At 54.9% G+C, this 12920-nt stretch overlaps 1 protein-coding gene across 1 annotated transcript; it reads right to left on the reverse strand.

The window, feature by feature from the left end:
- Nucleotides 1–1978: 1978 nt before the first annotated feature.
- Nucleotides 1979–9160, reverse strand: KIF12 (kinesin family member 12; the record flags this gene model as incomplete). The annotated part of the gene is made up of 19 exons (XM_084237809.1): nt 1979–2115; nt 2252–2370; nt 2460–2560; nt 3160–3264; nt 3337–3424; nt 3912–3998; nt 4188–4278; nt 4356–4458; nt 5035–5139; nt 5222–5340; nt 6011–6158; nt 6318–6409; nt 7525–7660; nt 7844–7978; nt 8334–8409; nt 8524–8651; nt 8826–8904; nt 9000–9065; nt 9135–9160. 19 exons carry the CDS (start codon nt 9158–9160, stop codon nt 1979–1981), a joined length of 1941 nt encoding a protein of 646 aa, XP_084093935.1.
- Between the last annotated feature and the right edge of the window lie 3760 nt (nt 9161–12920).

Genomic DNA, 12920 nt, shown 5'->3' on the forward strand with positions numbered 1-12920 from the left:
ACTTGCCCAGGATCATCCATGGATAAATGATGATGCTGGGATTTGAACTCATGTGGCTCAGCCTGCAGATCTAACTGCAGCCTGGCAGCCCGGAGCCTGGCCATCACCCCAGGTCCCTGGAGGCTGGTCTTCCCCACTAACCACCATTCAGCACCCCTAATGCCTAGTCATGGTTGTGCCTCTCAATACCTGGTCGCTGAGTGCTCTAGGTTGGGGTGACCCAGTCCGAGTTTCAGCGACCAGTCCCGATAAGACCTCGTGCCATGGGGGAGGCTCAGAGTAGCCCAGTCGCCTACCCCAATTCACACAGCACACTCAAGTGGAGACTTGTGGCACCTTGGTTTATCTTTGGGTCCTCACGCCCCTAGGGGGCATAATTAGGGACAGTCCCAGGGCTGCTTTCCCAGATGCTGGCTAGGGGGTCACTGGGCTTGCACTGGGGTGTGGGAGAGGGAAGCAGGACTTGAATTCCTCTGGGCAGGCCTGCAGCCAAGTCTGAGCTCTTTTCCAGAGGACACAGGAGCATCCCTGGGCTCCTGCTCTTCCCCAGCTGCCCCCGGCTTGTCCTCTGGCCTTGGCCCTCCACCCTGCAATGGTCCTGGAACCTGTGGGTCCCAGCCCAGTGCCCAGGTCTCAGAGGATGCCCAACCCAGGGCCTGGCTCAGCTACCACTGGTTGAGGTTTCTCAGGTCCTCTCTGTGCTGGTCTTTTTATAGGCCCCCTTGCTGCCCACTCACCCTTAGCAGTGGATCTGCTTTGCTCTCAGGACAAGCCCAAGCTCCAGATGCAACCAACAAAGCCCTGGCAACCTTGGCAATCTCAGGGGTCTCTGGGCACCTGCAGCCCCTCCACCTGTCCTGCACCCACTTAGTAACAGCTGTCTTTGGCAAACATCCTCTGAGCCCCTTACTATTTCGCGATTGGGTCTCCCACACCCCGGCAAGGCACAGGCATAAGACTGTAAATGTGTGTTCCCACCAGACTCTGAGCTCCTTGGGCAGTCAGCTCGCCCCTTGTCAGTCTTATAAACCACCTTGATTTGCAGGTGATGCCAGTGGTAGTTTGTTGAATGAGTGCGTGAATGAATGAACCATATGGATCTTGGTGTCCATACATGGGAGTTAGGTTAGCTCTTTCTCTAGTAACGTCCTCCTCCCACAGCCCCAATTTCTCATGTCACATCTGGATATCCCCCTAATTACAGACCCACTGCCTCCTACAGGGTATTAAGCTGGGACTCATGCTGTCTCACCTCCTTGACCTGCACTGGACTCAAAAGGACAGGAGCCATGTCCCCCACCAAAGTGACTGAAAGTGGTCCAGGGAAGGCACAGGGCTCACTCAGGGGCTCAAAGCATCATCTGTGGCCTCAGATCTCAGGTCTCACAGTCCTGCCAGCATCAGGACACACGAAACTGGCATGGAGTGAGCCAGTCCTGAATCTACCACCTGCCCAGTAGAGGCCAAATCAGTCTCCGTGGCACCTTTGTGAACAGGCGCACCATTCCACTCCCCACACCTGCCCAGTAGTGTATAGTAGTTGCTCAGTTAAGACTAGTTTAATGCACAAAAGGAGATGGGAGCTCAGAACATTCTTGATCAGGATGGGACACACACCTTTGCAAGGAATCCCTCCTCTTGGGGATTTCTCTCTTCTCCACACCCACACTCCCTTCCACCCCACACTTCAACCCCCACAGATTACCGGAGGAGAGGAACAGCCAGACTTGGAGTGGACATCTCTCTTTATTCATGTATTTTGTTACCTGCTGCCCGGTTTCTCCTGAATCTGGTCTCATTTCTCATGGTCTGAGTGGCATGTTACCTTTGCACCCCCAGTCCCTGTACCCCAATCTCAGGACCTGTCCTCTGTCCAGGCCCATACAGTGTGGAGCAGTAGCAGCTCTCTCATTTAACAGATGGGACAACTGGGCCCGGGGCACAGGGGCTGCACAGCGGCCTCCTGGATTTCTGCTTCTCAGCGGGGCCGGAGGACCCGGCCAGGATTCTGTGTGTCCTGCCCTGGTGGCTGGCTCCGGCCACGTCTCAGGGAGCTGCCGATCTGGTCCCTGAGCGCTTCTAGCCTCTGGGCTAGGTTTGGGGCTGCAGCTCCACCTAAGGGACATGGAGAGAGTCAAGGCTTGCACCCCATGGGCCTGCCCCCGCCAGGCCCTTTAGGGTCTCAACATCTGCTGATGGTAACCACTGCCTCCCACCCCCACATACACCAGGGGCCCCTCCCTCCCTTCACCTCTCAGCCCTGGTGATGTGTTAGGGGGTTCCATGGGCAGTGGAGGTGCAGAGGGTACCACCTCCTCCTCAGCCAGCATCTCTGCCAAAACGTGGGTCTGAGTCCAGTCGCTGTGACTCCTGGGTCAGGGGGAGTTGGGTGGGCAGAAGTGAGCCCACAGTTCCCAGGACCTTCCTCCCCTGTCCCTGTGCCCCAGGGCAAGGCCCACCTTTCTCTCGGGCACTTGGCAGAGCCAGGGCTGCGTGGTGGCGCCCAAGGTGGGGGCCGGGCAGATGGGGGCATACCGCTTGGGGCCTTAGGGTCAAACACCTGTGGGAGAGACCAGAGTCCACACTGGGTGACCTCAGCCCTGCCTCTCTGTACCCCACTTCCCTGGTGCTGATCCTGACACCACATCTCTGCCATGCCTGTCCCACAGCGCACCAAGATCAGGTGGGTATAAAGGGGCAGGGTCTTGATTACAGCGAGTGACCCTTGTGATATCCTCTTTGGAGACTGGGAGTGCCTGAGGGCAGGAAGCGCATCTACTCTCTATCAGAATCCTCAGTGCCCAGAGCAGGTGCCGGCACAGAGGACCTCAGAGCATTACTGAACAAGAGCGTGGACACATAAATAATGCCTAAAGGAGATGTGTAAGAAGGGGGGGGGTTGGGGGTGGATAGAAGGGTGGATGAAAGGATGGATGGATGGGTGGATGGATGGCAAGATGAGTGGGAGAAGGCAGGAGGAAAGTGGGGGAGGTGAGGTTGAACCACTATTCCAAACTTTGGGCAGAGGGAGCCCCAAGTCAGCTACACATCCCCATCACCCATTTGGGACCTTCGAATCCCTGGACCCTGAAGCCTCGGACCCCGCAGTCAAGCTCTCTCTCTCTCCCAGCCTCCCCTCACCCCCTTGGCCTTTCCTACCTGGGGCAGGTGGTGCCCTCTCCGTGGGCAGGCCCAGGTGGCCAGAGGTGCTCGGCACAGGGGGCAGAGATGGCAGCAGGGGCAGGAGCAGAGGGGTGGCAGCACCTGCAAGTGGGCGTGTCAGAGGCCCTGTGACATCCCTGCTCCCCCTCCCCCACAGGCCGGGCACAGACTCACATGGCAAGGGAGATGTGGCACCACACAGGGACATAGCGGGGCTGGATCAGGACCTGCCCGGTGAAGGCAGTAGGCAGAGAGGAGGCGCCTGGAGAGGACGGTGGAGTCTGTGCTTGCATCCACACCACCAGGCTGGCACCCAAATCTCCCCCTTTTAAAAAACACTTGAGGAGCACTTACAGGTTTCCCCTGCTATCCAAAATTGGCATTGGTGGGTTTTTTGAGGGGTCTGGGAATATAAATTAATGGTATCAGCATTTCCAGACCTAAAAAATAACCTACCAAATCATACCAAACAGGAATGTTCTGCTTTCAGAGAGTGGGGGAAACCTGTGCTGTGTGCCAGGCACCATTCTGAGTGCTCCACCTGTGAACACCTTCAATCCAACCTTAAAACAACCCTCTAAGGTGTGGACTATATTATCCCCATTTTATAGAGGAGGAAACACAGGCAGGCTGCACCAAGGTCACATAGCTGGTCGGTGGCAGAACTGGAATCTGAACCCTCTTACCCATTTCATTCAGCCACCTCCTCCCACTGGCCCAAGGCCACCTCTGGCCTGGTGTGTGCTCACCGCTCCAGCTCGCGGACCTGCTGGACCAGGACACGCTGCTCATCCTGGGCCAGATCCCGGCTACTCTGCAGCTGGTTCTTTTCTTTCCTGGGAAGAGCAGGGCTCAAGAAAGTGACGGGGTGGGGCCGGTAGGGTCTCCCATCTACCCCTCTTCACCCCCAGGCAGGAGGAGCTCTAGGAGGTAGACGGGAAAGGAGGGAAGCAGGGGGCTGGGGAGGGAAGGCGGGAGAAGCATAGGGCTATGGCAGACCCCCCCCTGGTGGGGGGCTGGCCTACCTGAGCCTCTCATTCTCCAGCATGAACTCCTGCAGCATCCCATAGAGGTTCCGCTGAGCCCAGGCCACCCGGGCCCCACTGAGCCCTGAGGCTGCAGGCGAGGGGAGGTGACCAGATGCAAGGGAGCCCCAGAACCCCAGACCACTCCCAACTCAAGGCAGCTCATACCTTTGGGGTTCATTTGGCTGAGCTGGGATCGCAGATGACGGTTCTCCTCCTGCAGCTGCAGTATCTCTGTCTCCAAACGCTGGGGCTGCTTGGCCACAGGGGACTGCAGAGAAAGAGGCCCTTGGCCATTCACGGCTGTACAGGTTGTGCACTGCACAAGGATTTGCAGGAGATGGGGAGCGTAAGCAAGAGGGGAACCTAAAATCCGGTCCATACTCCACTCTTTAGCCTTGCACCCGGGCACATCTGCATCCACCTGGATGGGGCACGCTGTCCTGAGGCACTCACATGTAATATGGCCTTAGCTGCCTGCCCAGTGGGGCCGTGCTAAGCTGGACTCAGCGCCAAGGCCAAGCTCAAACTCAATTCTGTTCAAACCCTGGCCCAGATTCTGACCCCAAACAAGATCCCATATCAGACTCTCGCTCAACTCTGACTACATCATGAAAACAACTGGGATCCTGGCTTGACAGGGATCATATCTCAAAGCAGATTCCAATCCTGACCATAACTCTGACCCCACTTTACCCAACCATGACCCGTCATCAAGATTCCCTCTCTAGTCCCAACTCTGATTCAGTCCCAAGCTCCAAACATGGCATCAACTCAGCCTTCAATCACTGCCTCATCCCCAACCATCTCCCCTGCCTGACCCCTGCCTGGGTCTCCCTGCATTTACCTTGGGAGCCTGTGGCCGAGTGGTGACCCTCTGAGCTCGGCTTGCATATCGTAGGGTGCTGAGAGTCTCAGGAAGGCACTGGGCAGAGGGGGACACGCAGGCCACCTGGGGAGGACTCCCCTCAGTGTTTCTCCCCAGTCAGTCTTCCCTCAGCTCCCAGACCTCCCTGCCAGCCCCTGCTGGGTACCATGAGGGTGACCCCACGCCCCCCTAGTGAGTCCGCCAGCAGCTTGGTGAGCTTGCTGTCCCGGAAGGGGATGTGGCTCTGTTTCCGCTGTGGGTCCAGCAGCAGGGAGATGCAGTGACCTGGGGGGAGAGCAGGATCCAGCAAGGTTACACCCTTACCCAAGGCCACTCGGCTGCAAAGCTGGGCTCTCCACCTGGGCCTGTGTGACTCTCAAATCCCTCTATCCATGTGATCTCACTACCCATGCAGGCTGGTCTCCACCACCAGACTGGGGCCCCTGGAGAGCAGAGCTGGCCCTGTGCACCCTGATCCCAATGCCCACCCAAGGGCCTGGCACTTGGCAGGGGTCAGGAAAGGTCTGACAAATGGATGGAATGAAGAGGGAGTTCCTGAGCATCTCCCCACACATGTCACAGAGAAGGCTGAGGGCCCAGCCCTCAAAAACCTGGGTGGGGGTGGGGTTTCCTTCCCTCTCAGTCACCCCTCAGTCTTCCCAACTGCACAGGGACAGGTTGAAGATCTGAGGGCTCTTATTCTGCACTTGAGTGTCTATCCCCAAATTCAAATGGGACCTTACAGACTCCCAGGAATTATAGATTCATAAACAAAACTCTAAGAGGGGAGATGTGAGGCCATAGCAAGCTGAGATGAGGAGGCCCGGGCTCCTGGATCACAGCCCTTTAATGCTCCTCCCTGCACAAGTCCTCTGCTTTTGCCACTGTGGTCAGCTAGGGGCCACACACAAGTGAGGGGCTCGGGAGGTCAGTCCAGCTGGCACCAAGGTCTCACCTAGGGCCAGCAGGCTGCGGTTGATGCTATTGGCCTCCACCATCAGCTCCCCGCGGGATCCGGTGGCTGCCACCTTCTCGCTGCCAGCCAGGTCTACGAAGCACAGCTTCCCACCAACGGGGGGCTCTCCAGGGCCCACGGGAGGCATCTGCTGGGGATGAGGGATCAGGGTTTGATGGGTACTGCCTCCACCCAACTCACAAGACCAAGGGTTTCCATTCTGCATGCCCAAGTCGGCTTCTACATCCAGAGGCCAACCCTTGCTGGGGGGCCCTGGGGCCATTCCTTCTCCAAGTGGGGCACTTACTGTCTGGCGGCTGACATAGAGTGTGAGCAGGGCGTGACTCCGACTAGATGCCTGGTTCAGGGTGTGAGCTGAGCTCCTCCGACGACTAAGACCTAGAGGTGGAAAACATCAGGAGGTGAATGCAGTGGCCATCAAGGAGGACAAAGGAGCAAAGGCATCTTGGAAGAGGATGTAGGCAGAGCAAAGGCACAGAGGCAGGAAAAGGGGTGCTGGCTCAGGGAATGGTGGGCTTGAGCCCAGGCAAATAAAAGGCTGGTGGAGAGAGCTGAGCAAAGATGTCCATGAGAGTTACATCTTACGAATACCTCTCCTACTGCTGTGAGGAGGGAGGCTGAGAATCTCAGGGAGAGCAATCACCGAGAGGCCTGGCACTACCCTGGGGCCAGAGCCAGAGGCTGTGTCCCAGTGCCTGCCACAGATGGGTGCTCAACATTTTTTATATCTGTTTTTTCCTCTAGTAGCAGGGCTTTCATTTTTTCCCCCAATGCCATCTTAGGCCCCTTTGGCCCTTTCTCCCCCTTTATCTCAGAAACCTCACTGTGCTTATTAGCATCCTCTAACTTTATAGTGTTTTGCTTTGTCAGCTTGTCCACTATGTAAATGTCCAATAGTCTTTGTCGGACTTGCTCTACTACACAGAATTCCCTGCACTCTCCATTTTGCTGTAAATGGCAATATTTTGTCTCGTCCTCGATAGTACTGCTGGATAGTACTGGATAGTACTCCATTGTGTGGCTGTACCGCATCTTCTGGATCCAAGCCTCTATCACTGGGCACCTGGGTTGTTTCCATGTCCTAGCTACTCATTAAACAGTTGATGAGTCAATGAGTGAGGCTGAAGAAGTAGGGCCTTACAGGCTACCCTAAAAGATAATCACCTTTACCCTCAGGGGAAGGTCTTGGAAGGGGGCAGCCTTGAGACGGGAAAATCTCTCTGGGGAGCAAACATGAGGCCTGACCGAGACCCTGGCAGGAGAGGACAGGTAGGCCCGGAAGAGTGTGAAAGGCAGAAGCAGCAAGCCTGGCGGGGAGAGGGGGAGCAGGTAGAGACACCCTTGGGCTGTATTTGAATTGTTGCTTTGCTGACCCCTTTTCTCCCACAAGGGTCTGAACCCACAGCTCCAGTTGGGGGCTCTGAACACACACTCAGGGAAAGTTGAGGAATGGGCATCCCTGAACCCCAAAGCTCCCCTAAAGTAGCACGCACCCATTTGTAGAAGTTCCATCAGGGCCTCTAGACTCCCGAACTCCACCACCCGAAGCTGTTCCACATAGAAGCCCCGAGTCTTGTTCCAGCGAACAGGCAATGGCCTGGGAGATGCTGGGCTCAACAAGTCTCGAACCTGGAGAGGAGGGTGGGCAGGGGTGAAGGAAGCGCCCCTCTCTGAGTCCCTGTCCTATCCTTCCCCTTAGTGACCACACCATCCCCCACCACTTCCACCACCTGCTGCCCATTGACCGGGGCTTCCTGGACAGAAATGCCTTCTGCTCCTGATGGGCCCCTTGGATTCATCTCAGCCCCCCACCTGCTCATTGTAGATCTCCAGGTAGGAGGCGTGGAGGGTGACCGGGGCGCCCAGGTGCCGCACGCGGTCTAGCAGCCAAGCGAACGTCCTCTGCACGATGCCAGCCAGGCTGGGGGGTATGGTCACCCCCTCCCCCTGGGGGCAGAAACAGCTGAGCCAGGGTGTCACCACCACCAGACAATAATAGCTGCTCTGTAGAGCACAGACTATGCGCCAGCCCCCAGCTGGGGCTGTGGGTTCAGACCCTTATTTCATTCTCACAGCCTGCACCCTCGCTTCCGTTTCACAGATGCAGATACTGAGAGCTAGAAAGCAAGTAACGGGTACAAATTTGAACTCCATATCGGGTAAGTCCCTTCACTTTTCGATCTCCCTGTCTGCAGATAAAGGGGGTGGGTTGCACTGTCCAAGCCCCTTCCCTCTGGGGGTCTGCCCTGCCAGCGCCTCTCCAGGACTTCAGCCCCAGGACCCTGGCTCATGCTCAGCCCACCTGAGGAGGAGGTCCTGTCAGGGTGTAGGTCTTCCCCGATCCAGTCTGGCCAAAGGTGAAGACCGTGCAGGAGAAGCTGCGGGAGGCAGGGGCGCGGCTGGACGCGGGGGGCATCGCGAGGGGAGGGGGGAGCGGGCTGACGGGTGGGGGCAGTGCACCTGCTTGGGGAGGCCCCTGAAGCTTCACTCACCCTCGCAGGGCCAGTTCGCCCAGGCGCCGCACCCCGCAAGCCCGGAACACATCCTCCTGCGTGCGCGCCGCGTCCAGCACCGCCCCGAAGCGGAACGCCACGTCGGGGCCCCCACCCGGGGGGCTCACCTGCGGGGGCGGGGGGGCGGAGAGAGGGGCGGGGCACTCTGGGAGGGCGTGGCCCTCCTGGGAAGGGCGGGGCACGGTCGTGGAGGAGGCCTGGGTCAGAACTGCCCAGGGAAGGGCCACCCCGTGTCCTTGGGCGAGGTATTTTGGGTGTGGGCGTGTGGAGAAGTTCCTCACCTGCACAGTCCGGGTCCCTGAGCAGTGCAACGCGCTCTGTTCCCCTCGACGCAGCTCCGCCGCGCTCATGGGGCGCACCCTGGGGTTCGATGGGAGGGCTGATTGTCCAGCCTGCTGCCTCCATCCTTCCCCTCCCCTCCTTGCCCGGACCCGGCCTGTTGAACCCATACCCACCTGAGTACCACCTGAATGGGCGTTTCCGGGCCCTCCGGTCCCTGCTCCAGGCTCCGAGCGGGGTCCCTGTGGCAGCAACGCGAATTACCATCGGTGAGCTCAGCGGCCTCTCCAGCCTCCCTAATTTCGACTTACCCGTCTGGGGACCCGCGTTCCTCCATGTCCTACTTTGCACGCAGAATTTGCTCCGCCCAAGCCCCGTTCCCTTCCTTCCCCAATCCCCTCCCTTCTCCACCACCGTGGAACTAGCTGTACACAGCTTACACTTCCCCGCACCCATCCCCTCTCTCCCAGGCAGTCATCCATCCGGAAAGGCTCCGACCTGCCCTGGGCTAGCTAGTTAAAGATTTACCCACCTCTGCGTGGAGGAAATGTCTCCCAAGCGAGGGGACCCCTAGCTAGGGGGTTCTGGAGTCCCAGGATCTCTTGCTCTTGGCCAGCCTCATCAGAAAGGACCACCTACACCAGCTTCCTCTGCACAAAAGGGGATACTGAGGCAGAGGTGGGAAGGATGTAGTCAAGGCCACACAGCAAGCCTGGGGCAGAGCAAAGACCAGGCAGGCTCTTCCTGCTCTTTCCACACACTCCTCCAGCTTTGTAACCATCCCTCCTTCTCCCTCCACAGCAAATTCAGCTCTTTTACGGTCCAAGGCAAAGGGGGGAGGGAACTGGAGAGATGGGAGGGGCCCAGGTCTCATCTCCAGAAAAGCCTGGCATGACTGAGTTCTTAGCTGAGCTGACAACAGGCCCTGAAGCATGCATGTGGTTAAACATTGGACCTCCTGTCTCTCGATGTCAAGGCTGAGCCAATGCTGAGGGAGCATTTAATGCTCTCCTGCTCTGTCTCATGGGCAGCAGAGATTTCTGACTGCATGGGGCAGGGCAGTCATCTTCTGGGTGAGCTCCCTGCTGGGCACATGGAGGGAGGAATCACATGCAGATCCTACCCCTTCCCAGCTTCTAATCCTGCTAGGAAGACAGGTAAATACAAAGCATGCTGAGGCTTTTGAGGGTGCATGGATTGGGGTGGGGTTCAGAGGCATGGGGAGTTTGGCAGGGTGGTGAGGTTGGTAGGTGAGAGCGTTCTAAAGAGAACATGCCGCAGAAGGCCAGAGCGGAGGGGGAGATGTGTGTAGTGTGCAGAGGTAGTTTGAAGCTGAACCAAGTTCATGGCAGGCCCATTAAGGGGCTAGTCAGATTCACTCCTCAGGGGAGCAGGAAGTAATTGAAAAGTTACAACAGTGAAGTTTGGCATTATAATTATTATCATGCTAGGGGAGGAGAGGAAATATACCCAACTCCCTCTTAGTTCTTCTCATACTGGTCAAGCAATCAAATAAACAGCAGATAGATTACTAGGAGAAAAGAACATTCTAAAGGCAATAGTGCTAAGGATGGGGCTTCAAGGAGGAGGGGTGCTCACTGACAAGGAGAGAGTGACTGATAGGAAGACCAGGTGTTCTATAATTAGATGTTTGCCTTGCCATGTGTCAATAGATAGTTTTCTCTAATAGAAAGCTTATTTCTGGTAAAAACCATAATTCTGGGTAAGACTGTCCCAAATTTTCATTTTTCTAGGTAGCTAAGTTTCTTAAGAGCCTACAGTTCCTTGGTTGACCTTAATTAGAAATAATTCCCATGCCAAAGTGATATGTCTTAGGAAGACCTTGAAGAGGCCTAGCCATCTCTACAGGTTCTTTTTTTTTTTTTTTAAGATTTGTTTATTTATGCATACAAGAATTGGGGTGTAGACCAGAGGTGTTGGGGTGAGAGGATTCACCAGAGAGAGTAGGGAGCAGAACAAGCAGATCTGCTGAAATACACTGCTTAGGGGAACAGTGGGGAAGACAGGAGAGGTCTAATGTGCCATGTGGTTTAGCTCCCTGGCCTGGGATCAAACTCAAGTTGCAGTGGCTGGCGATAGCTTGATAACACCATGTCTTTAGCCACTATGCCACCAGGGAGGCCCTCTCTGCAGGTTCTCTGAATATTTTTATAAATTTCCCTCCTCCACTAATACACGTGAGGAGAGAAGCCCTAATCACCACCCCTCTCAATGCAGTATGCTCTATATAGCACCAGAAGTGGCAGCCACCTACCAGACCCACCCGACAATGTAATGGTTTATCTGGGGGGGCAGTGAGCTCCCCATGCCTGGAGGCATGCCAACAAGAGACTTTTGAATATAGAGCTTTTTTTTAATTCCTTGAATTCTGTGTATTTATTTATTTATTTATTTATTTTTAAGATTTATTTGTTTATACAAGAACTGGGGTACAGGCCAGATGTATGGGAGGGTAGAGGTTTCACCAGAGACAGAGTGGGGAGCAGAACAGGTAGACAGACTGAAGACACTGCCGAGGGGAGCAGCGGGCAAGGCAGGAGAGGTCTGCCATGCCATGTGGGTTTCTCCCCGGCTGGGAATCGAGCCCGCACTGCAAAGGCTGCACACAGCTTCACAGCGCTGTGCTCAACTCGCTGCGCCACTGGGAATATAGAGCTTTGAGCTGGATCTATAGGGAGAGTTAGAGCAAAGAGCCACTGCCCCTAGCTCTGCTGCTAACTTATTACAAGAGCCTTAAACAAGTTATTCCCCCTTTTTAACTTGTTTCCTTCCTGTAAAAAGAGACTGATGATCCCACCCCTATTTTACATAGTTTTTCTAAAACTTGGTTAAGACAACGTAGCTCAAAGTAATTAATAAAATGTAGAGATAAGTGTCTAGAAGCAAAAATTGACATCCTTAGGTGATCTCCAAGTTTCCTTTTAACCCTCAAGTTCCCCGACCTATTATATATTTTTTGAATCTTCAACGTGCATGGGACAAGATTTACTATTCCTGTTTTTTTGGAAAAAACCCTGAGGAAAACAGGTAAGCAGGGGAGGTAGTCTAAGAAGAATGCAATCAAAAAATGGTAGAATGGAGCGTTTAAACTAAGAATCATGAACTCTGAGTCCTGGCTCTGGCTGCGGTGGCAGGGTTCTGTTTTCGGTGGTGAGCCAGTAAGTGTATAAGTAGTTCCTTTAAGTGTCATTAAAGGTGTGAGGACTAGGGGACTCCCTGGTGGTGCAAGGGGTTAAGTCTCAGCACTATCAGCCACTGCAGCATGGGTTCCATCCCCAGCCAGGAAGCTGACCCACATGGTGCAGCAGACCTTTCCTGGCTCGCCCACTGCTCCCCTTAGCAGTGGATTTCAGTAGATCCACCTGTTCTGTTCCCCACTCTGTCTCTGGTGAACCCTTTCACCTTCCCCCACCCCCACCTCTGGCCTACACCCCAGTTCTTGTATGCATAAATATATTAAAACAAATCTTTAAAAAAAATGGTGTAAAGACTAGCAGTTGTTCACATTGCAGTGTGTGTTAGTTGCATTAGATTTCTCTCCCTCCTCAAACTAACCACAGAGCCACAGTGAAGGGCTGTTGAGAAGAGTGCAGAGTGAAAGATTGTGCCCATGTTGGGGTGTAATGAGCTGCCGGTAGGGACTTGCATGCCAGGCTTCTGATCCAGAGTCAGAGAGCGCATCTTGCATGTCCACAAACCAGAGCAAAGTTCTGGTTCTGTTCGCTAAGAGTGCAAACATATGCTACCCTTTAATTGAGGGTTCATCCAGCAAATTTTTATGTAGTCTGTATAAGCCTGGCGCCTTCAGAAATATTAGTGAACAAAAAAGAAATGAACAAAAAAGAAATCATGGCACTTACCCCCTAGGGAGGTGGACAAGAGAGACAAAATAAATAAGCATTTGAGTAATTTAGCGCTTGAAAAGCTGAGAAGTGTTAGGGGGAAATCAATCAAGTTGCGGGGAAGCAGGAGTGTTGGGAGCAGGTAAAAGATTATAGTAATTTAAAATGATATGGTTATGGGGTACTTTGCTGAGAAGGTGACATTTATGTGAAGACTTCAGGGAGGAGAACAAG

The sequence above is a fragment of the Talpa europaea genome (assembly GCF_964194135.1).
Source record: "Talpa europaea genome assembly, chromosome: 7".
Classification (NCBI taxonomy): Eukaryota; Metazoa; Chordata; class Mammalia; order Eulipotyphla; family Talpidae; genus Talpa; species Talpa europaea.